This window comes from Heloderma suspectum, chromosome 4, assembly GCF_057233095.1.
Source record: "Heloderma suspectum isolate Gila_16-S chromosome 4, 16-S_ref, whole genome shotgun sequence".
Lineage (NCBI taxonomy): Eukaryota > Metazoa > Chordata > Lepidosauria > Squamata > Helodermatidae > Heloderma > Heloderma suspectum.
In genome coordinates this window covers 205275384-205303204 of record NC_139461.1, presented here as the reverse complement: position 1 = coordinate 205303204, position 27821 = coordinate 205275384, and the positions used below count along the sequence as shown (strand labels likewise).

The 27821-nt window shown below is 43.7% G+C and overlaps 1 protein-coding gene across 1 annotated transcript in view; it reads right to left on the bottom strand.

Annotated features, from left to right (window-relative positions):
• TTLL7 (tubulin tyrosine ligase like 7) overlaps window positions 1–27821 on the bottom strand; it is a 93933-nt gene that overhangs the window by 32713 nt on the left and 33399 nt on the right. The window contains exons 8-17 of the mRNA XM_084848228.1: window positions 27529–27693; window positions 26857–27015; window positions 24521–24615; window positions 17977–18124; window positions 17802–17875; window positions 15388–15523; window positions 13632–13718; window positions 7736–7925; window positions 4882–5156; window positions 489–617 (exon numbers count right to left, since the gene is read on the bottom strand). Of these exons, the coding sequence (XP_084704354.1) occupies window positions 489–617; window positions 4882–5156; window positions 7736–7925; window positions 13632–13718; window positions 15388–15523; window positions 17802–17875; window positions 17977–18124; window positions 24521–24615; window positions 26857–27015; window positions 27529–27693 (1458 nt within the window). The remainder of the gene's footprint in view (window positions 1–488; window positions 618–4881; window positions 5157–7735; window positions 7926–13631; window positions 13719–15387; window positions 15524–17801; window positions 17876–17976; window positions 18125–24520; window positions 24616–26856; window positions 27016–27528; window positions 27694–27821) is intronic.

Below are 27821 nucleotides of genomic sequence, written 5' to 3'. Positions count from 1 at the left end.
GCTGAAAAACCAGCTTCCTTGGGATCCTCTGCTCCCTTACCAATCCAGCTGGTCATTATAAGAACTACGATTTAGCTAAAAAAAATTGGTGCCTGAGTTTGATTTTTTTTTCTCTTCCCTCCTCATCCCCTTTTCCTTTTGTACCGTGTCTTTTAGATTGGAAGCCTGCTGGCAGGGCCTGTATTGTGTTTTTTTTTAATAGTTTGTACATAAGCCCCTCTCAAGAGTCGTTTTGACTGATTAGCAGGATTAAAGTGCTTTAAATGAATAAGGAACAATGTCCCTCATTTCTCTGACCATGTTTTCTGTGAGGATATTTTTCTCCATTCTGTTCCACACACACAGTGACGATTGTGAGGTAGCTTGGCGCTGAGTGGCAACTAAGGGAAGTGGGGCCACACTTTTAATACTGAGTGTCCTCACCAGCACCACCACTTCACCTGCAATGAAATAGTCCCATGCTTATGAGTCTCTGCTCCAATACTTACATCATTGATTATTAATTCTGCTTCTTCATTCGTTTTCCCTGGGAATCGGATCTTCATATCATTGAAAATTACCAGAGTCTCCCTTGTTAGTGACTCCTCTTGTTCTTTTGTTCTCTGCTGTATTTCAGCCTGCCAAGACAGAACAAACGGCATTAGCTAGTTGAGGGACGCTCTTTCAAAGTCACCCGCTGTCACATTCTTCTGTCCTCTTCCTTCGCTATCAACACACTCCAAAAAACAATGCTCCAAGCTAACACACCTTTATTCGTAAATAACTAGCTTCATTACAAATGCACATTCTAAAAAAACTCTCAAACTGCAATAAACCAGCTAATCCACACATCTACAAATATCAATAGAAAATACAAAGTAGAAGTTTAAAAAATTGCCAGCAGTCTAGGCAAGAACTTCATGGCCAGACTTGCTTCGCAGGGATGCCCCTCCCTTAGGGTGGCTCGGTCCTACATTGGCTATCACGAGTAGCCAACCTGGCAGAGCGTCTTAGCTCTGCCCCTAACTTTTCCCACTATGCTCTGTGACGGACTTTCACGTCCCTCAAGTCACGCTCTTAGTCCCCCACTCCTCCTCAACTTGCTTTCTCATAGAAGAATAAAAGAGCTGTTCAGCCTGTGCCATCATGTGTCAAGGTCCTAAGAAGGAAGTATCTCCATATCTGAGCTCACTGGAGAAATTGCCTCCCCCTGTTCTAGCTGTTCCCATTCTGAAGCTGAGCTGCCAGACATCTCCATATGCTCAGATTCATTCCTGACACCTTGGATGTAAAGTTAATGGATGTTTTCCTTCCTAATTCTTTCCTTAAAAAATCAAGGGAGGGGGAGAAGGATAAGCAACATATATAGACAAAATCTTGACATTAAAGGTATGCTACTGAATTCAATGGATCTAGAATGTTATTGGCTGTCTATGATCCAGTGGAGGAGTCCCATCTGTGAAAGCCAGGTTCTCCTAGTATTGGCTATACCCAGAAAAAGTGTGCTGCTTTTCTATGGAGCTCCTTTACAAACTTGGCTTAATGAACACGCATATTTCAGAACAACAAGGAAGCTTCAGGCAAGGGCATGCTTGTACTGATCAGTACTTTAGAGTGCATTAACTAATAATAACATTAATAAATTGGGAAGCCATTTTATGCTGTTTTTCTAGATCTTAAAAGGGACTTTTGATACAGTAACAGTGCAATCCTATACATGTCTACTCAGGAGCAAGTTCCATTGAGTTCAACGAGGCTTACTTCCAGGTAAGTGGGTATTAGACTGCATCCTAAATAAAGAGGGGGGGTTTAAGTATTTGAAGTATATGATGAACCTAAGATTATTAATGCAGACGTACACTGAAACAAGAGATTGTGATGAAGAAATACATAACCATTGACTTTATTAACATCACATTTTATGACGGTGTATAGTAATACTGCCTTGAAATGATGCAAGATGTATTACTTTGACAATAACATCTGCTTTGTTGGTATCTATATATTCCTCTATCAGCTCTGCAGTACTGATTAGGTTACCTTAGAGGTAAATCCAATTGATTTCACTGAAACTTACTTCCATGTAAATGTGTCTAAGATCATCGCCTGAGTTTCTGCTGATTTGTGGAACTGGTGTTTATTCAAACAACAACTCACTAAGGGTGCAATCCTATGCATGTTTAGACAGATGAAGTCCTATGACTTCCAACATTTATTCATTGATTTAATTAAGTTTGATTTGTACCCCATCTTTCTACCAAAAAACAGTGCTCAAAGCAGCTTACACAATTAAAATTGATTAAAACAATACATTAAAATACAATAAAGACTTAACAATTACAGGGAAAAAATTAAGAATTAAAAACAGCACCCAAACCCAACAGACCCACTTACAGACCAAAGGCCTTCTTGAATAAAACAGGATTTGCCTGCCAGCAGAAGGACAGCAGATAGGGAGAGAAACTAGCCTCCTTTGGGAGGGACTTCCACAGTCTGGGAGCAGCCACAAAAAGGCCCTCTCTCAGGTTGCCACTGAACCCGCCTCTGAAGGCAATGGTCTCAAAAGAAAGGCCTCTCCAGAAGATCTTAAGAACTGGGCAGGCTTGTATGGGAGAAGGCAGCCTTTCAGGTAGCCTGGTCCCAAGCCTTACAGGGCTTTATAGCTCATAACCAGCACTTCAAATTCTGCCTGGAAACAGATCGGTAGCAGTGAAGCTGCTGTAACAAGGAAGTCACATCCTCCCTGTAACCATGGCTGGCTGGGGAACTTTGACTGTTGTTTTAGTTGTCTTTATAGTTTGTTGGTTAATGATGATGGATCCTATTCTTGTACTTATTGCATCCTGAAAGCTGCCCGAAGGGCTGTATGGAACCATGAGGGCATGATAAACATCTCAAACATTGTATGCATGTATTCTTATGCACAACATGAATGGGTAATAGCCAGGGTCTGATAACCTCACTTGCCCCTTTCAAGGGGGGAGCCAGGCTCTGGTGAGGGAGAAGAGCCTAAGGCTTCCTCCAAACCCTGGAGCTACAGAGGAGAGGGACAATCCCTGCCCCATCCTAGGCCTTAAACTCTGGTCAAAGCCTGGGATTTGTTTTGGCTTTGCAGTTGTTGGATGCAAGGACAGGGCCAAAAGAACCCCCTGCATCCTGTCTCTAGTTCCGAACCCTTGTGCCTCTATACCTGATGTACTCAGAGCATCCATTAGGCGCATAGTGAGCTGGCTTGCCTCCAACCTCCCATCTCCAGCTCTGAGCTGCAGGGGAAGGGAGGGACAGGTGGGTTTGCCTCTGTGCCTGAAGGGTGCTCCGAGACTAAAGCACCCATCCAACGCAGAAGCAGAGGAAGCCTCCCCACCCGACCTCCAGTTCTGAACTGTTTCATGGGCTGAGGCTTCTTTTCTGTGCGCATGAGGGGGAACCATAGGTGAAACATGGAGGGAGTTTGGTCCCCTTTCTTCTCAGCGCGTGCGCGCGCGCACACACACACACACACACACACACACACACACACACACCCTGCCCCACCAGCTCCAAGCTTGGAGCCAGAGAGTGGAGCAGGCAGTTTCCCCTTGGCCTTGTGCTGCATTTCATAGATGCAGGACAAGGACAAGACCATAGTGGAGGGGTTTCTGATAAGAAGAAATTTTGGGCTGGCCAGCAAGGCCAGCCCAAATGTCAACCCCTGGTAATAACATGTGGCCCGTGATCTCCTCCGATTGCTGCAATTGTGCGACAAATATTACAAATAGCATTTTCAAAGGGCAGGCCATGTACCCAAATTCTAGGAAACTACCAAACAGTTCATACATGACAGCTGCGATGTTCAAGCCACTTCCCTGGAGCTCTTCCTGGGCCGCTCCAGTGGGCCAGGCCAACAACATAATTCCTACCCAGTACAAATGTCATTCTCCCTGGAGGCCAGCAACATTTGCTCAGGAAGGAACCACACGTTTTGCTCTGGTTTAGCCCTCACTATGCAACATGTGAGGCCTAACCAGGGAGGGGATACAATGTTTCCACATGTCCAGCTGCTGTTGGAGATCTTTGTGAATTTAGCTAAACATCTGATCACATTTACAGAGTTCCCTGCCCTTGCAACCTCCTTTCTTTCCGCTAAATACATGAAGATCTCTAAGAGCATCCAGGCATGCAGGGTTGTTGGGGATGGGGCTTTCATGCCCACCCACATACCTTCCCCCAGTTTAGCCCTCATGTGTTTCAGGCAAATGGATAGGACTATAAGAGCATGGAAGGAAGCCAGGTACAGAGATTACAGATCCAATGCTTCTGCAGTAGCTTATGAACTAGTGCTATCATACCTCCAAATATTTCTTACAGTGAATGTATACAGTAGAAATGGAGAAAAAAAATGTTTAGGAGAAGTCACCAATGTAAGAAACAAGACTGTGCTGATACAGAACCAATTGAACACATTTCTAACATAAACCATAGCCTGTATCTTTGGAAAATAACTTGGGGAAGCCTGCCCCCTCCCAAACCATTCAGGTACAATACAATCCTACACCCATTAGCCAAACATTGGCTCGTGAGCTATCCAAATTCACATTTGGGAATGTGTTGGGGAAGACTGCATTACACGTTGCAATTTTCCAAAATGGACTGGACATCTCGTTTGGAATGAGATTGTTTTCTAGAATACGATGCTTGAATAGTCTTTAATTTCACCTATACATTTTAATCTCCATGAAGCTAGTTACCTGTGAATTGCTGGTTACAAAACCAGATATTTTAGGCTTGGATAACACAGGAATCCCATGATGGGTCCCAAATATTCAACTTCAGTTTGCTTCCCCATCCCCACCCCAGCAGAACATTTTTTAAAAATTATTTTTTTACAAAATTGACATCAATTTTGTAAAAACACTAACTTACCACAGAAGAATGTACAGTACCCAGGTTGGCAGTGTGAGACATTTTGACTGTAGATGAACCTCTGTTTAAAGAGTGTGACCTACTCACAGAAGACGGACGAGAGAGCTGTACGACCGGCTTGGCTGAGAACGGGCGATTTTCACCAGCTTGCATTTGCATACTCAAGCCTGAAATGGATCGAGGACAGCTCACAGAACGCCTGATAGGACCTGCCAATGGTGTGGCAGATGCAAAAGATGGAGCTTTTTTAAGATGCCGCTTCCAGTGCATTCTGCCTGCAAAAGTATACATATAGCATGGTCAACAAAAGGCTAAATCTCTCTCCTTTCTCAAATCCCTGTTTAGATAAGGATTATCAAACTTACACGTATACCAACCTATATCTGTTTAGGACATGTCTGGGATCCTGCTTCTCCTTATATAACGATATTTGGTTTGGGTCCCTTGGGTTGCATTCAATGTCAGTCTAACTTAAGCCCCATTCGTGTTTATAAATTCTATACATTATATTTTAAACCTTAAGCCCCATTCATTTCAGTGGTCTACTCTAAGTAAGGCTAACACTGGATACAACCCCTTGTCTGCCCAACTCCATGTTGCAACTGCTTCCCCCAACTCACATGCTTTCAGCAACAGTCAAGATGGCTACACTGCTGAGGAAGACCCGGGCAGAGGAGGAATTGCTCCCATCCTGACAGTCATCCCCCTTACCTAGTCAAGCTTCTTTTAATGCCTGTGTCTCGGAAAAAGCAAAACTGCTGGGGAAAAGGGGAGGATCAAGAAACAAAGTCTTCAAGAGGGATTTAAAAAAGTGTATTCCCACCCCAATGTGTGCCTGATGAACCTTTACTTTTTCCATCAGTCTTATGGGAAGTGGGCGGGCGGGGGAAGTAAAACACTGCAAGTGGGGATGTTGTGACGGAGGCAGCACCCACCTCCATTGAGAGGGGCCCACATGGAGCATGCACACACATAGCCTCCCCACCCCCAACTCATTTCCAGGGACATTGCAATGTATGGACCCACTCTCCACCACCCCTTCCCAGCACCATGATGGACACTTTGCGAGTTTCAAAGGGGGAAAAAGGCATTATATAAATTAACTGTGTTGCTGCCTGATCAAAATGTTTAGCAAAGGTGCATGGTACAGGCCTCAAGGGACCATATCACCTTAGAAAATATGCATGGAACCACATATTTGAATACATTCCCCAATTACAGGCTGTCTTCATGTGCACAGCTAGAATATCAGGGAAGAGGCTAGGCTCAGATTATTTATGTTGATGGATTAGATTTTCCACATCCAGGAGTACTTGATTTTGCTAGGAACTTGCCTCTTTACCAATGCAAATTTTAGGAACACTCTCAGACTGCCTCAGGCCCCTAAACCACTAATCTAAGATCCCTAATAGAGTTGCCAACAGTTTGGGCATGAATCTCTCACAGCCAGACTTGCTTCATAGTGATGCCCCTCCCTTGGGGTGGCTCCCTCCTACAATGGCTTCCTAGAGTGGCTATCCTGGTTGAGTGTCTGAGTCCTGCCCCTGACTTTTCCCACTTGGCTTTACGACGTGCCCTAGTGTCTCTCAAGTCACGCCCCTCTTCCTCCTCCTCCTAGGAAATTTGAGTTCTCATGGTAGAGGGAGGAGGCAGCAAATCAGCTTGGACTCTCTGTCTGTCAAGGTCTTCAGAGGAATCTCTCCCAGCATCTTGGCTCACTAGGGAGGTTCCTTTCCCCAGCCTCTGATCTAACTTTTCCAACTCTGATTCAGAGTCGGAGCTGTCAGGAATCTCAAAGCGCTTGGACTCATCCCTGACACCTAGGGACATTTAGGAATGGATTGCTATAACAATCTCTATGGAGTTCCATCTTTGAAGACCGTTCCAAAAGTTCAACTGGTGCAAAACCCTGCTGCAAGAATTTTGACTGGTGCTGTTTTTGTGGGGGAGCTCGTTACTCTGTTATACCAACTCCACTGGCTACCCATCTGTTTATGGGCATGTCAAAGTGCTGGTTATCACCTTCAAAGCCCTAAATAGCATAAGACCAGGACACCCAAAGGACCAGCTCAACACCATGAATCTCTTCAATGAGATTAATGGAGAGGATCGTCTCCGTGTCCCATTACCTTCTAAGGTATGGTTGGCGGGACACTGCGACAGGGCCTTTTCTGTTGTGGCACCCAGAACATGGGAACTCCTTGCTCTGAGAGGTTTGTTTGGATGCCTCTTTAACTGTGTTCTGCTGCTGACTGAAGACTTTACTATTCCATCAAGCTTTTGGTCCAACTACTATTGGAATGTCTTTGTTTACTGTCTCCTTATTGCTTTGTTGTTTTCCTGCTTCTTTTTGGCTGTTGACTGTTACATTTATTTTATTGATGTGAGCCACCTTGAGAGTTTTCTTAGAATTGAAAAGATGGGATATAACATTTTCTTACAAAAAGACAGACAGGAAAGAGTACGGCATGCCTTTTCACAAGAGTGAAAGAGAACTATAAGTGCCAAATACTTCCTACCACCCCCAGCCCTCCAGGTAACATATTAAATTATATGGGATTTGGGGAGAGAAGTCCTCAAATCATATTTTGAGATATATTACCTGATCTGGGGTGTGTTTCAGTGGTACAAGAGTGTAATCCCTCACCCTCAAAAAATAGACAAATGTACTACCCAACTTAGGTAGTTCAGAATACCTCACATTTTCAGATCTAGAAATAACCAGTTGAGCAGCCTTTTAAAATTCAGCAACCAGGGATACCCCTTAAAAAGAATGTATTTTTAATGTGAAAAAGACAAAGAGAGAGAGTATTTTAAATGTAAAAATGCATTAACTTTGTATTATTTAACTTACTGGATCGCTCTATTAATTTCCTATCTTCAAGATCAAATGAGACATTTTTCTCTTTCTTCACATTTTCATCTTCTTTCTCAGCTTCCTCCTCCCATTCAGAAATGTCACTACTGCTTTCACAGCTACTGCCGCTGCTATAGTTCTTGTTTTTCTTCAAGAACTGTGCACTCTCTGGCATGGAATACAGGGGCTGGGACAGGAAAAAGAGAGAGAAACATGCATTAAAATCTCTTTTCATCCTTCCCTGGAATCTACTGCTTGTGTGATTGAGAGTTGGTATATCACTGCAAGGGATTAGGGTGGAGGTGTAAATAATCTGTGCGAGAACTGAATCTTTGTAGATCTCACATTTAAATATTGTTATGCATTCATTTGATATTTGGCATTTTGTAACAATTACAAGCTAATTTTTTTTAAAAAAATTAAAACCCTATATCATCTAAGAAGATCAGAATCAAGCCAATGTTAAGCACTTTTAAGTCCCAATGATTTGAATGTAGTGTGGCTAGATGCAAGAGAGGACACAGCTCCTGCACCTTCAACAGTTGTGTCACAACTGTTACAAAAGTGTTTGAAGTCTCTCCCACTGAAATTAGTGGCACTTTGGCTGGATCATGCCCCATCCAGTTATTTTAAAACACACCTGTCTTAAGGAGGGGGTCAAGTTAAGTATGGTGTGTATTCAAATCCTAGCAAAGTAAATCTTAAACATTTGTTTGACTTTTTTTAATGGCTTAGGCTGGACAAAGGGGAAACCTCCTTTTGCTGCCAACTGTTGTGTATTTATACGGTCACATTAGAGCTCGTTGTATGTTAAATGAATCTAACACAAAGCAGACACTTGCCGTCAGGACAACCAGCAGCTGAGCTTGGGATAATTCCAGAAAATCAATCACTTTAACTTAACAGTATATAACAATCTATGAAGTAGTCCAGTCAGCTTTCCAACATGTCAGGCCTAAGCTCTTTACAGATCTTCTACTAGCGGTCCTTTAATTACCAATGCAAGTGCCACTGCAAAGTCACTCCCCCATGGCTGACTCACACTGCATTGGTAACATGGATATTTAGTCATAGGCTGACCATACGTACCGTTTTAAATGGGACAGTACCGTTTTTTCATATTTCCCGATCGTCCCATCGTTTTAATATACATGTCAATTTTGTCCCGTTTTTAATTTTCTGTAAAAAATTGAACGCGTTTATCATAAGGCTCTATGCTAATCAATGCGTGCAGTAAAACTACTAGTGTGATGAAAGAGGAAGTTCCATTTCCTTATCCAGCCAGGGCCAGGGCTTCTTGAGCTAGCGATGATCAGATGCCGCCCCCTTGCTTGTCTGCAGTGGCGGGGAATTCAAGAGGCGGTCGCTGAGCCCCATTCAGCATGTGGGAGCCAGGAGGGTGAGTCTTACTGTTATTTCTACCATCATTCTGCCCATAGAGATTCTTTCTGCCCTACATTCAGTTTGATTCGGACTTTTCAGACTCATATTTCTGTTCAACAGGCTGTTAGCTATTTTTTTATTACAGCGGAATATTACATAACCCTGTCCCATTTTTGTCATCCCATTTTTGTCATCCCGTTTCTGTCTCAAGGAAATATGGTCAGCCTATATTTAGATCATGTGCGTGACTGCAGTTACATGGCTGCTTGCCCACTAGAGTCAGTAGCTCTAGCAGAAGAACTGTATGGTACCATCACAGTGTAGGGGCCAATCAAGTGCTGGATGCGCCTGATCTCATCTGATCTCAGAAGCTAAGCAGGGTCAGCCCTGGTTAGTACTTGGATAGGAGACTGCCTGGGAATCAGGCTTCCTGCGTTGAGCAGGTGGTTGGACTCGATGGTCTGGTAGGCCCCTTCCAACCCTATGATTCTGTGATTCTAAATGGGATATGAATCTGCCTAATGCCAGGTGAAGCCATTGCATTGAGTACTCTTACTGGCAGCAGCTCTCTGTAGTCTCTGGGAAGAGTCTCTCTCATCACCTGCTTACCTGACATTTTAATGGGAGAGTCAGGCGGATAGGAACTGATGTTCAGTTCTCATGTACACAGTGTATGCGCTCTACAACTGACCTACACCACCTCTTCAATCGTCTCACACAAGAACATGATGTAATAGATGGGTTACACTTAGCACACTTTTAAAATAATTTCCATAATGCGTTTTCTCCCTTGACATGGTGATTTGTCATCCAGCCACACTTAGGCGAGACTGAAGGTCAAACTGCACATCACTATAAAGACACAGATAGTGGCAGCTACCTTTTCCCCCTTGTTCGAAAGTAAGCATGAGGGAACCAACCTGGATTGGGACCCTAGCATGAAGGACAGGTAGGGGGCTTTAATCTCCCCACCCCCGTGCTGTGGTCCTAATCTGGATTGGGGGGCCTACATCTGCAATTTGAACTGCCAAAAAAGGATCCATTAAAATTAATGAATTTTTTTGACAATGCAGTTTGCAAGCATGGTGGACAGGGGCAATCCAGATTGCAACCACAACAGGGACAAAGGGTTAAAGCCCCCCAGTTCCCAAACTAGGATCCCAATTGTGTTCCCTATGCCAGGAGGTGGGACAGATGTTTTGGACATGACCTTGCTGGCAGGGGCTTCAGGGAGTTGGAAGTCCTAAATATTTGGAGGTTGACCTTCTGCCCACCCTTGCCCTATACTTACTTTTGAATAAGGAAAATAATAATGTGTAGGTTGACCCTAATATGGAATTGAGTCATGTGAAAGCGATAATTGTTCACTGGATAAATATTTATTTATTTATTTATTTATTTATTGCATTTATACCCCGCCTTTCTCCCTCTCGCAAGGAACTCAAGGCGGCTTACATTATCCTCCTCCTCACCGTTGTATCCTCACAACAACAACCCTGTGAGGTAGGTTGGGCTGAGAGTCTGTGACTGGCCCAAAGTCACCCAGTGAGCTTCCATGGCCAAGTGGGGACTAGAACCCGGATCTCCCGGCTCCCAGTCCGTCACTCTCACCACTACACTACACTGGCTCTCCAGGCACATATTGGATCCTTCTCATGCAACAGAGTAACTGGGAGTGGGAGGGAACCTACCTAAAACAATGGAACACTACCATCTTTCATACAAGTCTCCTTGCCTGCCCATTTGTGTGATTCAATATTGAGGATAAAAATGACAAAAACTATTTGCTGCTCTGATCCCAGCCCGCTCTCCAACCCTGGCCACATTGTGGTAATGCATTTCAGCCATGAGCATCTTAAAGCCTGGAGAGGTAGCTGCACATGTATGTACCAAATGTGGAGAACTGGCCAGAACCAGAAGTGTTTTGCCAATGGAAAGCCAGAAATGAGGAGCCAGGATCAACATCTCTCTCTCTCTCTTTAAATATTGGCAAATATAGCAGGAGAAAAGTAATACAAGTCCCAACTATCTTGGAATAGGTTTTTCACATTTATAGAAATTGCCATGCCTCTTTAGTGGTTTAATCCATCCTCTTGGTCATTAATATAATGTTCCAACGCAAGCTATTTACAGGTTTGGAAATAATTTTAAAAAACAACCCACTGTTGGAGGATAAAACCCTAAGCTATGGAAACAGGACTTGGCCTGGCAAGTCTCACTGTAATCCCATATGCATATGGGACATTATATCCAGTCAGGGTCATTTATCTTCCAAACTACAAGGAAAGGCAAAACATGAGAAAGAAAGAGAAAAAACAGCCACAAGAACAATAGACAAGGTCAGATAATTGTTCTTCCTCCCTCCATAAAGCAGACACAAAACAGAACATCAGCATGAACAATTCTCTTGGAACCTATCATTTGTTGTGAGAAGACTGCCCTCGCTGCCCTCCCCAGCCATGATTGTTAATCTTTTTACCAGTGGAGCAGTTATGTTTTTATTTGCCTGTTTTCCAATGATTCCTAAGTGAAAAGTAGGTCACTCAACATAAAGTGCCTGATTTATCTTATTGATGCACAGCATGCTCAGCTGAGGACTGTGTCATGCCCTGCAGTCCTTCAGAGAGCCCTTAGCCCTCTCCTTAACACGACACCCCAGAGGGGCCACAAGGGAAGCCAAATTAAAGGATGTCTAAATGCCCCACCTTTACCACTGCGACTAAGCCTACCTTAAAACATCCCAGTGAATTAGTAGCTGCCACCACCTACTGAGTTAACGCAGCAGTAAGACTCTTAAGGGCGCAATCCTATGCATGTTTAGACAGAGAAAAGGCCTACAACTCCCAGCTTTGCTGGCTGGGGAATGCTGGGGGTTGAAGGCCTTTTCTCTGTCTAAACATGCATAGGATTGCGCCCTTAGTATCTTGAGCAGGAGGAGGAGATCTGACTAGGCTCCCCACTCTGCCAGCTCCCATGTTCTGCCCACGCAACTGAGTAGTCTGTTCAGAAACTTAGTTGAGAAGCCCCTCGGGGGTTGGACTCGATGGTTTTATAGGTCCCTTCCAACCCTACTATTCTATGATTCTAAGTCCAAGGCAATAAATATGGGGTGAGATATAGCAGTTCAGAATCTCCCCAGATTGGAACTAGGGATGCTGGAGGGATTTGGTATTTGCACATTCCAATACAGACCTCCAATGCTCTGCAGCTACCAGACTAATGTGCAGATCAGAGCATGGCTGTCCTTTGAATTCTGCACTTCTCTGAATACTGTGACAAGTTCTCAGTTCAAAAAAGTATCAGTGGTATTAAAAAAAATTATCAGCATATAAAAAATAGTATTTTGTGATTAAAAATGCATTTCTAAATGCATTTTGAGATAAAATGCATTTAGAAATATCTGTTTAAATGCAAGTTTTTATACATTAAAAAAAGAAAAAGAATTGACCATTGCAGGTGATTATGGGAACAGGACAGAATGGACATATGAGTGAACACATGCAAAAGTGACACATTTCAGAAATAGACTGAACTGTCCATCCCTAAGCAGAACATACAAAATCAGTTTAACCAAAGTATTAGACTAATCAGAACACACAGGATATAACATAATAAATAAACTAAGAAAGTTGTTGCTAACTCCTAAGGTATCTAAACTTGCTTTAGGTGGTTTAACAGACAGGTAGTTCATCTCTTACATGCTTCAGAAGATCCATTTTAAGAAAGTATAGTTGAGTCTTGAATCAAAATTGTTGCTCTATCGTTCTGGCAGATTAACAGTATGGGCTTCAGGGTGCGTGTCCAGCTAGTTCTGACTGAAGACTATGAAGAGCCAATCTACATTACAACTTTAAACTGGTTTCAAACCGGTTTATTTAAAGGGATCCTGCAGTTTCATGAGGGTACTGAGAATTCTTTGCTAGAGACCCCTGTCCCCTGCCCAAGCAGCCCCTCTTCCTAGAGCTACAATTCCCAGAATTCCTGTATTTGGTAGCCATAATAACTAAAACCAGGTTTGAAACCAGTTTAAAGTTGTAATGTAGATTGCCCCTCAATCACAAAACAAAGTTCTCTACTTATACGAACTTACCTGTGAAACTGACACATTGACTTGGTTGAAAGTAACTATGGTTTAAATATTAGTGGACATAAAAAGATTAAACAAATATTAGTGAGCATAAGATTTCTAGTAAGAAAGTACAATGTGCCCTCTAGAGGCCATAGATGGTCAATTCAGTGCAAGACAAATGCTGAAAGAAAGAACACCTTGCTTGTAATCTAAACTAAAACCAAAGAATGTCTTTGGTTTTAGCAAAAGAAAACAAAAATATTAGTGCTTTGATGAAATTTTCCTTCAAGGGCAGTACATCCTCCTCGCACTCCCAGAATAAGCCACATACCTTGTCCTCCACAGCTCTATACAGCTGGCCTACTGCATTCCCAAATTCTACCTGTCCCAAACCTCAGTATGTTTAAATGCAAAGATGTGTCACATCAGTCAGTGAAATACCTTCGGTCCACGTGGTCTGACAGATTTCCCCATTAGTTTCTCATCGTCCAGTTCACACTGTTCCAGAAGATCCAATATGTCTTCTTCCTGAAAAAGAAAATCCCTAGATTAATATAAAAGCCAGGACACATACAAAAACTGTTGTATGATGAACATGGCATTTTGCTTTGCATCAAACAGTAGCTGGATTCCAAAAAGCAGGTCAGCATAGACCTGCAGAAGCCTAATTAGTCTGGGTTTTTTTCCCCCCATTTCATTTCTATACCGCCCAATAGCCAAAGCTCTCTGGGCGGTTCACAAAAAATGGTTGAGCTAATGTAGTTCTGATTTTTTTCATCTTCTACTAATGCCTCAAATCTACTCACACATATGCTAGAGCTAAACTTTGAAGTCAGTAGGCACCATAACCCTAGCTGACATACGCCACAACCAGGATTACTATACAGGAATTTCAGGACAGTGTTTGATATGAGTGCCATCTAAAACATGTACAGTACATGAAACAAACGTGTTTCAATTAGCTTTTTCTTAAAAGGCTGGCTGCAGGATGTTTCTTCTAGTGCTGTGCCGAAAATGTCTCCCACATTTTTTTCGACCATTCTCATTCAATTTGATAGAAGAGAAATTGCTTTCGAAAACAAATTCAATGATGAAGAATTTTCAGCGAAATTCTCAGGGGCTGGGTTTGGCTTTCTTCGGCTTACCTTACTTAGGAGGGGGCCGAGGAGTGAGCACAAGTGTCCTGTTTTTCACTGCATGATCATCTCCCTGGCAGCCTGTAGCCTCCTCAGCTTCCTACACTTCAACTAAAGCCCAGTTTAAGGCACCATGAGGTAATTCTCCCCATGGGGCTTTTTCAGATCAGGACATGCAGGCAGCCTGGGAAGCTAGCTGTGATTAGGTAAGCTCAAAAACACCACAAAAATAAATGATAAAACATCCTGAATGAGGCAGAACAATTGAAGCCTCTTTCATGGGGGGAGAAAACTTTCAGGAAATTGAAGGACAGATTTTGGCAGAGCACTAACTCCACCTCATCAACACCTTGAGCAGGACACAACACTGCCCCCCACACACATTGCATTGGATGCAAACTAGGGGCCAGCCTGCCAAGACAGTTGATGCTGTTGCAGCACGAAAGTCCCCAAAACCTTTAGGAAAAAAGAAAGATGCTGCGCTACAAGCCCTGCGAATAGGGAGCCCTAGCTGGGAGAAACAGTTGAGAATTTCTCCTTCCCCTGGAGAAATTCAGTCAAATTGTCTCCCAAATTTCTCTGCCCACAAGTAAGGTGGAGAATTTCAAGAGGCCATTTGTGCACAGCTCTAGTTTCTTCCATCTACCAGAACTTCTCTGTGAAGCCTTCAAAGCCACATAACATCTCTTTCTCTTCTGGGAACTCTTTGCAAACTCAGTAGAGATGCAACCAGAGAAGGCACACTGGAGACAACCCTTAGCCAAAAGAATGCCCAATTTCAGCAGATTAGTATTTTGTCAGAGCAAGGAAAGCTGAATGAACATAAACTATCAGAAACACCTGTTCTCACACACTAGTCTTTGAACACAGTGTACCATAAGCTGGAGGAGTTAATATCATAAGCTGGAATAAGTACCATAAACTGGAGGAGTGGAGGAGGTGGGGAAGAAATCCTACTGAAAAAATCCACAATACTTTTATTAAGATAAGACTTGACATTGCACATTGGCACAGATTAGGAAGAATGGATATTGGATATCAGCATATACACTCATTGGTACCTTCATCTTTTTCAGAGGGTTGTTCAACTCCCGTTGAAGAGAAGCTGCTCTCCCAGCAAGGAAGGTCTGAAACGCACCAGCTAATAAACCTTCATATTTTTCAAGTAGCAGCTTGTCATCAGGAGGGTAAATACGTCTACAATTTTAGTAAAAGAAGAACTATGAAATGAAGACAGGGGCCAGAATCTAATGAGTTCATCTTCTATACACACTATATTGAAATGAACAGGAGTCACACGAGAGCAGAGTAGTACAGCTTCAATTCATTTTAAAAGGATGTGTATCTGAGATTATCCCAGGGGCTTATTTACTTATAGTACTTCTATCCCACTTAATGTGAACCACTTATGAATTTTTTTAAAACATTAAGTTGTGCATACCAGACAATATGAAATAATAAATAATGTAAAACTTTACAGCAATAAAACACGGCAGTGACATAATCCGTTGCAGGTCAGGGAAACGCTGTGTGAATAAGTATGCTTTCAAGAGGCATTTGAAACATGCTGCAGTTTTTTCCTCTGGAACCACGCATATGAGAGTGTTTAGGAGCCACTACTGAGAAGGCCCACTTATGTGCTGTTACCTGGCAACACTCTATTGACCACACAAAACTAAATCAAGAAGATCTTATACGCAAAACTAAAGCAAAAAGATCCTCTGGTAGCTGGTTCATTCAGTGTTTGCCATCAGTGTGAAGCATACACAGTGAAAGCTCTAATTCTAGTTAAATGACTGGATGTGTGATTTAACCAGGGAGGTGTGGGTGGGGGGGCATTACCAACCATAAAAGCAAAATAGGAACAGTGCTTGCCCTGCTGTGGAAATATGGACAGTTACATCTCCGAATACTCACTGAAATGTCAACTTCAGGTATGCATGAGACATGAAATATTAACAAAATATTGCATTCATAATTCAGAAGTATAAACTGAGGTTAAGCAGCAGCCACAGGTGATGCTACAAAAGGGAGTGGGAAGTCCCATTAGTTGCCTACACTTTCTTTGAAAAAACAACAACAACCTGACCGTCATGTGCCATTTCCTGCTTTCCACTAGGCTGGGGTGAGTGCCCATCCCCTCATGCATTGCATGTTACCAGCACTATTGTCCAACTGCCCCAGATCGGACCACCATATGCAGCTGGAGTGGCCAAAGTAGCAAGTTTCAAAACGTGGGGCAGGGATCTTTCATGTTGCTGTTTATAAAATCACTGGGATTGCTGGGGGAGGAGATGGCAAAAAGTCTCTCCCACTCCATCCCCCAAGAGACCTTCCCCCAGATCAAAGCAGTGAGGAAAAAGCAATCTGTATCAGGATAGCTGGTGTGTATGGGCCAGAGCCTGTGGGTATGCATGCGTGGTCCCAACCCCCAAGCCAGCATCACACATGGCCCTCTGGGCCAACAAGGCTGTGCACCCCTGGGCTACAGTCTACTGTACTGACCCTGATGTAAATGCTTGTTAATTTGGACTGCTTCGTACAGGATTAGATAGACCAGGACTCTGGTTTAGTGTTTTATTTCCTTTTTACTAGGCTGCATACTTTCCTTTTTATGCTTTTTAAAAACTGAATTAGATTCCTGGGCTAGACTAGGTTCTTACTCACATGTTTGAGTTTCCCTTCACGCTGCCTAGGCCAGTCTTTCCCAACCTGGTGCCCTCCAGATGTTTTGGACTACAACTCCCAGCATTCCTGACCATTGGCCATACTGACTGAGGCTGATGGGAGTTGAGGTCTGGAGGCACCAGGCTGAGGGAGGCTGACAAGGATAATCTGAGTTATGTTACCAGTTTTAAGTTAATGGGAGATAAGGAGTGGAGATGGGTTGAAGCTGACCAGCAAGAAATTGGGACCTTGGCTGGCAATTTCCTGACATTTGAGTATATGAACTGCAAGTTGCTGGGAGTTCCACTGGCCCCAGCCTAGATATGACAAAGAAGCAGGGGCAAGAAGAGAGTAAACAGGAGCAGGGGACATTGCCAGTGGGCTGCACCGACCATGGCATCTTCTCTGCTTTGAACATGGTTTAGAATTGGATCTGCACTGACACTAACCATGGTTAATGCTAACCTCCCACCTTAACCATGAATTAAAACCAGAGGGGGGGAATTCACTCTGAAGAGGGGAAAGAAGTGCCATCTCTGAGGATGACTCCGATTTCTCAGTCCCATGGTTTGCAGCAAGCCAGCCCTGTCTGCACTCTGCACCAGATGCTGATCTTGCTACTGCTGATGAGGTCTTTAAACCACATAACTGGTACCATGTCTAAGCTATACCAATCATTCTCATCACCACCTTCTGCCACCCACAGGAAGGCACCTTAGCAAAACATGATTTTTGCACATCCATTTCCATTACAAAGCAACCAAATCCAAGATTTATTTTGAATAGGAAGCCAGGATTCCAAAGTTACCTGTAATTTCCCATGTGCCTATTTTCATGTTCTTCTTTGGAGATTTGCCTGCGGACTTGTACAAGTCTCTCTTTCTAGAAATCAAGAACATTTAAGAAGTGATTGAATTCATTCCCTTGAGAAAAGGACAGAAAATGTGGCTTTTCTATTTATTTAGGGGTTTAAAAAAAAATACCAGCTCCTCTCTCCTCCTTTCTAGGGAACGACGCTGTTTCTCCCAGTCGGAAGACACCGGCGAGAGCCTTTTCATTGAGCCTTGGCCATAAAGTCTCTTCTGAGCTTCTGCTTTTTGCTTGGCTAAATTTTTTCTTTTATCACTTGGCCTAAAAGGGAAATTGCAGATAAACAGGATTAAAAGAAACCCTGATAAAGAATGTTTCCATCAAACAGGCTTCACAAAATCATAGAATAGTAGGGGCCTTCAAGGCCATTTAGTCCAACGCCCTGCTCAGTGCAGTAAGCCTGGTTCCCAGGCAGTCTCCCATCCAAGTACTCCCTTGAGTACTCCCATCACGCCTCCCTTGAGGAGGGAGTGATGCCATCAGCCCTCAAGGAGGCAGTGATAAGACCGCTCTTAAAGAAGCCCTCCTTGGATCCTCAAGTTCTGAACAACTTTCACCCAGTCTCAAATCTGCCATTTTGGGGCAAGGTGATTGAGCGGGTGGTGGCGGTGCAGTTGAAGGCACACTTGGAAGAAACTGATTATCTAGACCCATTTCAGTCGGGCTTCAGGCCTGGGCATGGGACAGAAACGGCCTTGGTCGCCTTGGTGGATGATATGAGGAGGGCTCTGGATAGGGGTGAATGCTCCTTCTTGGTTCTCCTCGACCTCTCAGCGGCTTTGGATACCGTTGACCACGGTATCCTCCTGGACCGCCTGGAGGGGTTGGGCATTGGAGACACTGTATTGCGGTGGTTCCGGTCCTTCCTCTCCGGCAGGTACCAGAGGGTAGCACTGGGATAGGAGGTTTCAGACCCGTGGCCACTTACTTGTGGGGTGCCACAGGGTTCCATCCTCTCCCCGATGCTATTTAACATCTATGTGAAGCCGCTGGGGGCTATCATCAGGAGGTTTGGGGTGCAGTGTCATCAATAGGCGGATGACACGCAGCTCTACCTCTCATTCAAATCTTCACCAAGGTTGGCTGTAGAATCCCTGTCCAAATGTCTGGAGGTGGTGAGTGGCTGGATGGGGAGGAATAAGCTGAAGCTGAACCCTGACAAGACCGAGGTACTTTTGGTGGGAGACAAGAGGAGGCTGGGGGATGTTGACCTGGTGTTGAATGGGGTACGGCTACCCTTGAAAGACCAGGTCCGCAGCCTGGGGGTCATTTTGGACTCCCAGCTGTCCATGGAGGCTCAGGTGTCAGCTGTGAGCCGGACAGCGCTGTATCAACTCCATCTGATACGGCGGCTGCGCCCCTTCCTTCCCGACCATCTGCTCCCATCGGTAGTACATGCCCTGGTTTCCTCTCGTTTAGACTACTGTAATGCACTTTACGTGGGGTTACCCTTGAAGACGGTTCGGAAGCTGCAGCTGGTACAGAACGCGGCGGCTCGCCTGATTAAAGGCAGCCACCGGCGAGATCACATCACTCCAGTGCTGAAGGAGTTGCACTGGTTACCAGTTGTTTTCCGGGCCAAATTCAAGGTGTTGGTTTTGACCTTTAAAACCCTATATGGTTCCGGCCCAGCCTATCTTAAGGAGCACCTCCAGCAACACCAGACAGGCCGCTTAACAAGATCAGCCTCGGATGGCCTTCTCTCTGTCCCATCAGCCAGGACAACTAGACTGGTGGGGACGAGGGAGAGGGCCTTTTCTGTGGTGGCCCCCACTCTGTGGAACTCCCTCCCTAGGGAACTCCGTCATGCCCCCTCTTTAATGAGCTTCCGTCGTGCATTAAAAACGTGGTTGTTCAGGCAGGCATTTGGGGTGGGTTAGGGTATTTTAAAAAAAAAATTATGGTAGAATTTTATTGTTTTACATTGTTTTATGGTGTGTTGTACATCGCCCAGAGTGGCTGGGTGACCAGCCAGATGGGCGATTAATAAATTTAATAACAATAACAATAACAATAACCAGGGCTGACCCTGCTTAGCTTCTGAGATCAGACAAGCTTGCCCTCTGGCTTGGCCTGTGCTCCTGTGTGTTTAACAGCAACTTGGCATGCAAGAGTCAACCGGAAAAGCTTTTCGAGGCATGCCAATAATATAAGCATTGTCACCTGCTAAAGACCAGGGACAGCTCCAGGTTTGGGAGCGCTCTGAGCAAAATGCCCCTCCAGGGGGCTCCCTCCTAGCAGCAGCCATTTTTCCCAACTCCCATCAGCCTCTCAGATGGAAAGCGGCAGCTGCTCCTTGCAACTGTTTGGCAGTGGCTGCAGAAGGAGCCACCCCTGCTTGCTCTCCCTCTCCTGGGGAGTGACTGCTCCTTGCTGCTTCTGCCTGCCTGCCTGCCTGCTCTGGCAAGCAGGCAAGCAAGCAGCAGCAAGAACAGCAGCTCATTCCCCTTTTCCTGGAGCACAGCTCTTTTGACAGTGAGCGTCAGACCCCTTGTCCCGCTCGCTTTGCAATCATAGAATCATAGAATAGTAGGGTTGGAAGGGGCCTACACGAGTCCAACCCCTGGCTCAATGCAGGATGCCTGATTCCCAGGCATCTCCCATCCAAGTATTAATCAGGGCTGACCCTGCTTAGCTTTGGAGATCAGAACACATCAGGTGCATCCAGCCCTTTGATCACACACTCCAAGATACCAGGCTTCAGGCTCACTACTTTATTAGTTAAGGACCAGGCTCTTTACAAATGCAAATCCTTGGGGACTCTCAGGCTACAAAGCAAAACAGCTACTCCACACAATTACGAATATCGATAGAGGAGCCAAGTAGGAGTTAGAGATGTTGCCGGCAGTTTGAAACAAGAACTTGCCAGCCAGAATAACTGGGGGGGATGCCCCTCCTTTACAGTTGCTCCCTCCTACATAGGCTATCATGTATAGCCAACCTGGAGGAGCATCTGAGCACTGCCTCTAACTTTTCCTGCTTCACTCTGCGACGGACTCTAGCATTCCTCAAGTCATGCCTCTCACTCTCCTCCTCCCCTGAGAACTGGGTTCTCATGGAGGAGGAAAGCAGGGGGGGGGGGCCCTCAGGCCAAGCCATCTGTGTGCCAAGGTCTTGAGAAGAAGGCCTTCCCATATCTGAGCTCACTACGGAGGGAGCCTCCCCCAGTTCTGGCTGTTCCCATTCTGAGTCTGAGCTGCTAACTATCTCTGCATGCTCAGGTTCATTCCTGACATCAAGAAAGGGCAAACTGCCACCTGGGAAAGCAGCATGGGCAGCTAGGACCCAGCCACCCCCTGGGAGAGGGCAGGTGAGCAAGCAATGGCCACTGCTCCTAGTCACCCTCTGTGTTCACCTGCCTGCTCCAATGGATGAACCAGCAAGCGAACGGTTCATCCACTGAACAGCAACAACAATGTTGAAAAAGTTGAAAGAAAAATGCTTAAAACAAAAACAAGTTGGCAAACCTATCAAATGGACCAGGAGACTATGCAACTATATCATTTGGTTAACCAAAACTGCAAGGGGGTAGAGCAAGATACTTAAAGGCATGCTATGTAAACCTAAAGATGGGAGCTCTGGCTATCAGGTTCTATTGGAAATGGACCAGCTTCCCATCCACCTTATTCCCTGTGGTATCCCTCCTACTTGCTTGCACAAGCCTCTCCTGCCTCTTCCTTGTCTCTCTGGAGCATTACCTGTCCATTCAGTCCTCCTTTGTCCTTAGCTGTCTTGAGCTGCAAAAGAGTACATGTCCCCTGGTGCTGGAAACAGATTTTTTTCCCCATCTGCTGCTGCAATGGAACTACTTCCCAGGCAGCTACCCAGGGGCCTCTTAATAGTAAGGCCAGCAGGCCGAATTCTATGCATACATTCAATTATCAAAAAACCTGCCAGTTGGTGCAAGCTCCACGAAGCTGGCTCAAGGTCCACAAAGCCAGGAAATTGGAAACGTAGGCTGATGCCTTAGCAGACTTGCCCTGTGATCATTAATGATGTTGTGCAACGGCTGACAGGAACAGTGGAATTCAAAACACTGGAGGACGGACAGCGTTCTAGCTTCAGATTGAAACTGAGCATGCCTGACATAACTTTACCAGCAGCTGCTGCCACAGGCTTTCATGATAATTATAAAATCATGATAATTTTTAAACTACTGCTCAGAATTTCACCAAATCAATGGAAGGCACACCTCCTCAGCAAGCATGAATAAAGTACATCAGCACTTGCCCCCAGAATTTGAAAGAAATATATGATATGCTGAGCCACAGCACGAGTAAGAAGTACAAACATGTCAATGTTCAGCACTTTTTAACTTGCTGTTTCTGTGGCAATTTGTATAAGATCAGAATGAAATTTTGCACAATTGTAGAAATCATCAGGTAGATTATAGATGCCAAGTTTCAAGTTATTAGCTCAATAGGTGTCATTTTTAAGCAGTAGAATATGCTTATGGTGGAACTTTTTTGTGACTCACCTTAACTAAAGGGGCATTACTGTGTCCCTTTAATGCTATACATTTCCTGCAACCAGTTGGATGTTCTATCCAAGGAATTATGGAGGAGGACTAGAGAAAGGGAGGAGAGTTTGGCAGGGAAAACAAGGATAGGGTGGACTAGAAGGGGGACATTTCCAGCTTCTCAGCTGAAGATAAAGTCTTGGGTGAATGTAAGAGTTGGAAAGGTCTTGGATAGGGATGTGTCTGCCTTGTTATAATTTGTGGGCTTTAAACCAAGTATTTATTGCTTCTGGAGTCTTTTGTTACAACAGTTTTCAAGAAATGATTATACAGCTTATCAGTTCATTTCAGAAGGAAATAAGGCCAACTATACTTCTCCTCCAGTTCTATCTGTTAATCATATTAAAAATAAACAATTTACACCACTCATGGGAGGAGCTTGTGAAACATTCACAACTAAAAGCATTTGAAAATGGAAGACAATTGCTCAAAGTGTCAGTTTTCTCTCATTTATTAATCACTCCTTCTCAAACTGCTAAGGTACTGAAATAATCTAAGTGTATGTGCATATCATATAATGCCAGTTTTAAAGGAATTGCACTGGCTGCCAATATGCTTCTGGTTGGAATTCAAGGTGCTGGTGATGACATTTAAAGCCCTAAGAGGCTTGGGACTTCAATATTTGAGGAACGCTTCTCTCAAGGATTGAAATCTGTTGGAAGGGCTCTCCTCTGCATCCCACCAGTGCTAAACATATACTATGGTGGGACGTGGGAGAGGGCCTTCTCTGCTGTGTCACTACAGTTGTGGAATGCCCTCCCCTTGAATGCCCGATTGGTGCAGACATTGGTTTCATTTCAGTACCAAGTTAAAACATGGCTTTTCACCAACGCCTTTGTGTGCTAATGAATTCTCTAAAGTTGCACACGGTTTGAATTGTTTATTATTTTAGATTTTCTAACTGGTATTAGTTTGTTTAATGTTTTAATATGGTTTTAGCTATTTATTGTTTCATACTGTTTAAAGTGATTTTATCTATATGCTGTCCTGAGATCTTAATGATATAGGGTGGGATACAAATGTTTTATATAAATAAATACATAAATACATATCTGAGGGAGACTTTGGATTCAAATTATGCAAGATGCCAAAAAGCTCATATTAGCCAAAGTAGTTAGGTCTAAATCCAAACAGCACAAAAATATCCCTAAATTGAAATAAAGAAAAAAAAAGTGTAGACAGCTCCCAGAGTCATATTGCTAGAACCCCAAGAAAGCTGGATTTAATCCAGTACAGCAAATGGATTACTATTTGGGAATATATACTGCAGGCATGGAGCCCCCATGATCTGGATTGGGACTGCAGCAGGTGGGAAAGTGTTAAACCCCCCCCTACCCCCCACAGTAGAGACCCAAACTGAATTGGGACCCCTGCACATACTCTAGACTAGAAAAGAAAAAAGATGTAACCACTAGCTATGTCTTTAAAGTAATGTGTGCTTTGGCCCTTAACTGTACAGATAACTGAACTGAGAAAGAAGCAATTGCTTATATACCCCAATAATAAAACATGTTTTCCTTCTGACATCGCTCCCTTGGTGATTCCCAAGATACGATTCCCATGTGAATGTGTTGTCAGAATGGTTCACACAAGGAAACTATACACCCACAACCTACTTTAGCATGCTGTTCCCTTGCTTGCACTATTCCCACAATCCATTTGAATGGAAATCCCATGGGTCTCACTCAGTGATCTAAGAGAACCCAAACAACTTACTATGGCAAAAGAGCCCTTCCCAGTTCCAGTCTTAGCCATTTTCATCCTCAAAGAGGATAGTCAAAAGTATGTGTCCTTGCTGATATTTCTTTCTCTTTATTTATTTTAGATACAACTCAGAGATGGAGATTAGAGACAAAAATATGATGATCTTCTTGAATCTGCTGCCTGACAAAATTGCTTCATGTTGCTTCATAATAAGGATGCCCAGGGAAGGGTTTAATCTGCTCTCTGCTAGCACATCCTCTGGTGAGGGGATGATGTTAAATTTGGTTCAAATGTTTACATCCAAGGAATTTAACATAAATCACACGTTTTACAAAGAGAATTTTTCATGACTTTAGGACATCAAAATGTAAACGCATCCCTATTTTGTTTTGTTAATCATAACTAAAAGTAACAACTGGAAAATTTAAGTTTACCTTATATTGAGCAGCTTTAATGCATTCAGCAGAACACCTTTTTTCACATCATAGTCTATCTTTTGGTCAGTACCAAAGCTTGGGGCTCGATTAATCTGAAAAATGAAAGAAAACAGAACATCTCCAGGAATGTTCAGTCCACAAAATAATAAATGAAAAATAAGTGCTCTCCCTCACATTGGTATATACACCTATATATCTAATATCCAATATCACCCTCTTCCTGTGCACACACACACACACCCCTGTAGATGTACCCAGATGTGCACCCACACTCTCATGAGCAAAATTCCCACCATCTGCACATAAGGCATAGCATGCACATAAACGGCATGTAAAGTAATAAATAATCCCAAAATAATGGGATTTTAAGAAACAATTGCTTTGCAAATTGTTGCTATCAAGGTTGGGACATTAAGACAGTATCACAGCTGGAGAAGTTGTGAAGTGACTCAGTGCTGTTGTAGCGTTCACTGTGTTACATAACTTTAATACACATTATGAAACATCCTATAATGACTAGCCACTAAATCTAATAACACATGAACCAGTTACAAACATCTTTATAAACATAATTTTATTATGGTCCAATACAAAGAAATTCTATGCACATAAAGAAATAGTCCCCCTAACAGTCTGGAAGAAGCCAATGCCCCTGACAAATATAAAATTACTTTAACTGAACTTTTCTTCCTGACAAGAGTATTTCACAGAATGAACATGGACAGCCAAAGTTAGCTATGTTCTACAAAGTAGAAGATTCCTGTGCAGTTCTGAAGGCACTGTATGCACACCATCTCTTAGGCATCTTTGCAGCCTAACCTAACAGCTAGAAAAAGCTGATAAGCATGGCAGATACAGTTCCGCCAGGGTTGCACTCAACCAAGTATTTGCTTATGCTGGGGCCACCATTCAGTGACTTGAGTGCACAGGGTATGATTAAAGGACAAAATACTGTTCAAACCCCAGTGGGGAGGACCTCTATTATTCCAGCCACAAAAGCTGGAAATCTAATGACCCAAAACATGGCCCAATGCCCTTATGTTGTGCGCAGGAGTAGTTCCCACTATCTATTAGCTCAGGCTTGAGATATGGATTCCCCTGAGGTTAGTGCTAATGCAGCATTTAACCAATCACGCTATGAAAGATTGACTACTGGCACCAAAAATTGGCTAATCATGTCCTACTTGTCATGTTGCCCACCCCAGCAAGAAACCAGCTCAGAAGTGACTGGGACATAAATGACAAGGAAAGGGCACACTTGTTCATACAGAATTAGGACCGGATTTAGAATATGTTTCCAACCTCATCTCTCCCTCACCCAATTCCATTTACATACTTGTTCTTCCCTTGTCCCTTTGCCTTCCTCTCCCAGTCCATGGACTACTCTTCATTTCCAACCTCCTGCCTGGAGTCACTGTCGCATCTTGCTTTTCCCTGTCCTCGACATGTACTTGGACTCTGCCCCAACTCAACCTCTCCAAGATAGTCCTGCGCTGACCATCTGTGGCAATTCTTTGTTAACAAGTATATTGTTTCCCTTATAAGCTACTACCGCATACAACTACTGCTCTGGTGTGGATGCACTGAATGTCAGAAACTACTGAATCAACATCGGAACCTCAACGTTCTAAAGCGATGAGCTCTGCATGTAAGTTATCCGGCCGCTTTGAATAGCTCAGAATTCAAAGGCAACTGGAAAGCAGCCGGCTGTGTGGAAAAGGTGCCGAGTGCCATGAAGGGACATGTTGGGATCTGTTCAACGCATAACCGCAAAGACGGTACATCTCTCGGAACAAATGTATTCATGTATTGGTTAAACAGAAGTGTTGACATTTCCCACTGAAAAGCAGATGAAACACCTTTGACAAGATTGCTCCGCTTGGAAGGGAATATTTCACCTTTCTTCCACTAGATGGTGCAAGCTAGTTCACCTTTAAAGCAAGCAAGGACCTCTCAGGAATCTGCAGTCGCTTGCAACTCTGAGGGAGCAAAAGGCCATGAGAGTGTAGCTAGGGAGAGGAGGGCAGCATTTCTTGCTGTGGTCTTAGATTCTAAGGCTTAGAACACAGAACTCTCAAAAGTGAGAAGGGCGGGTACCATTTTGCGCCCGATAATATTTTTATGGCAAACTCCTAGGCGTTGGTGCCATGATCCAGAAAGCCCAGTGACAGACATGCAAGCACAGGACTGCATGCAGAGGGCAAATTTTTACTGTTCTGAATGACGTTTGTCTTTTTCTTTCCGCAAAGGTATTACACATTGATGGGAGGTTGGCTAGCTTTTCTTAGTACTCTTGTAGGTTTATGAAAAAATGTGTATTTAAAGCAGCTTACCTCTAGGAGCCATGGCTTGAGTTTTCTGTCCAGGAGAATATCAAACCCCAGAACTTCAAAGCAAACACTGTCACTTCCTGTAGACTGCCCGGGTCTACACATTCTGTAGGCATGAAGGACATGCGGCTCTGCTACTATGAGTGTCTTCACCACTAATTCCTGCGGGATCGTGCAGAAAGGAGGGAGAGCAGAGCAGCATCGCTATTGTTTTTTGAGGTCCCAGCAAAACATTCAAACATATTCAAATATAGAAACGAGATTAACCATGCAGAATTTAAGAATCTAATCAACAGCTGGCTTTGCTCTAAATCACAAGAGCACGCGAACAAATAAATTTTAGGGGCTTAAATCAGAACTGCCAAAGTAGTCTGGCAATTTTGCTGAATGCATTTGTCAGTCGTCTGGAACAACCTACTTCTTTGTCAATGGTTCACCTTCCAATGCATGCAAAGATATTGCCCTCAACCAGCAAGACTTTATATAAAGACAGTTATCAGGTGTGCCCTCTAATCATTTTAGGCACATAAAGAACTATGCATTCAAACAAGAACTCGCTGCAGACTTCTGCAATAAAAGCCAGGTTACATTCCAGTCCACACTGAGAGGTGAGGAGTACTGTTAATATGCCAACATAAACATAAAAACAGCTATTGCGAATTAGTTTTCTCTTACTGAAATATCATTCCAGAATTTGGAAACGTCAAGGTGATTTGTTTGCAGAAACTCAGTAAACCACTTTATAGAGCGCTTACTGCCTTTATCTTCGGTTTCATCCCGTTCAAAATGCTCATTATGCTTATTCACAGAGTAGTTGGTCAGGTGCATATACAGCTGGCTCTAAAAGCAAAGCAAGGCAGAAAAGGGTCCCTGAGCTACAGGTGTAGAACAGAGAGTTCACAGGCATCTTAAAACCAGAGGGGGGGGGACAGGACAACAAGGAAGTGAGATAAAACCTTTACGAGGCA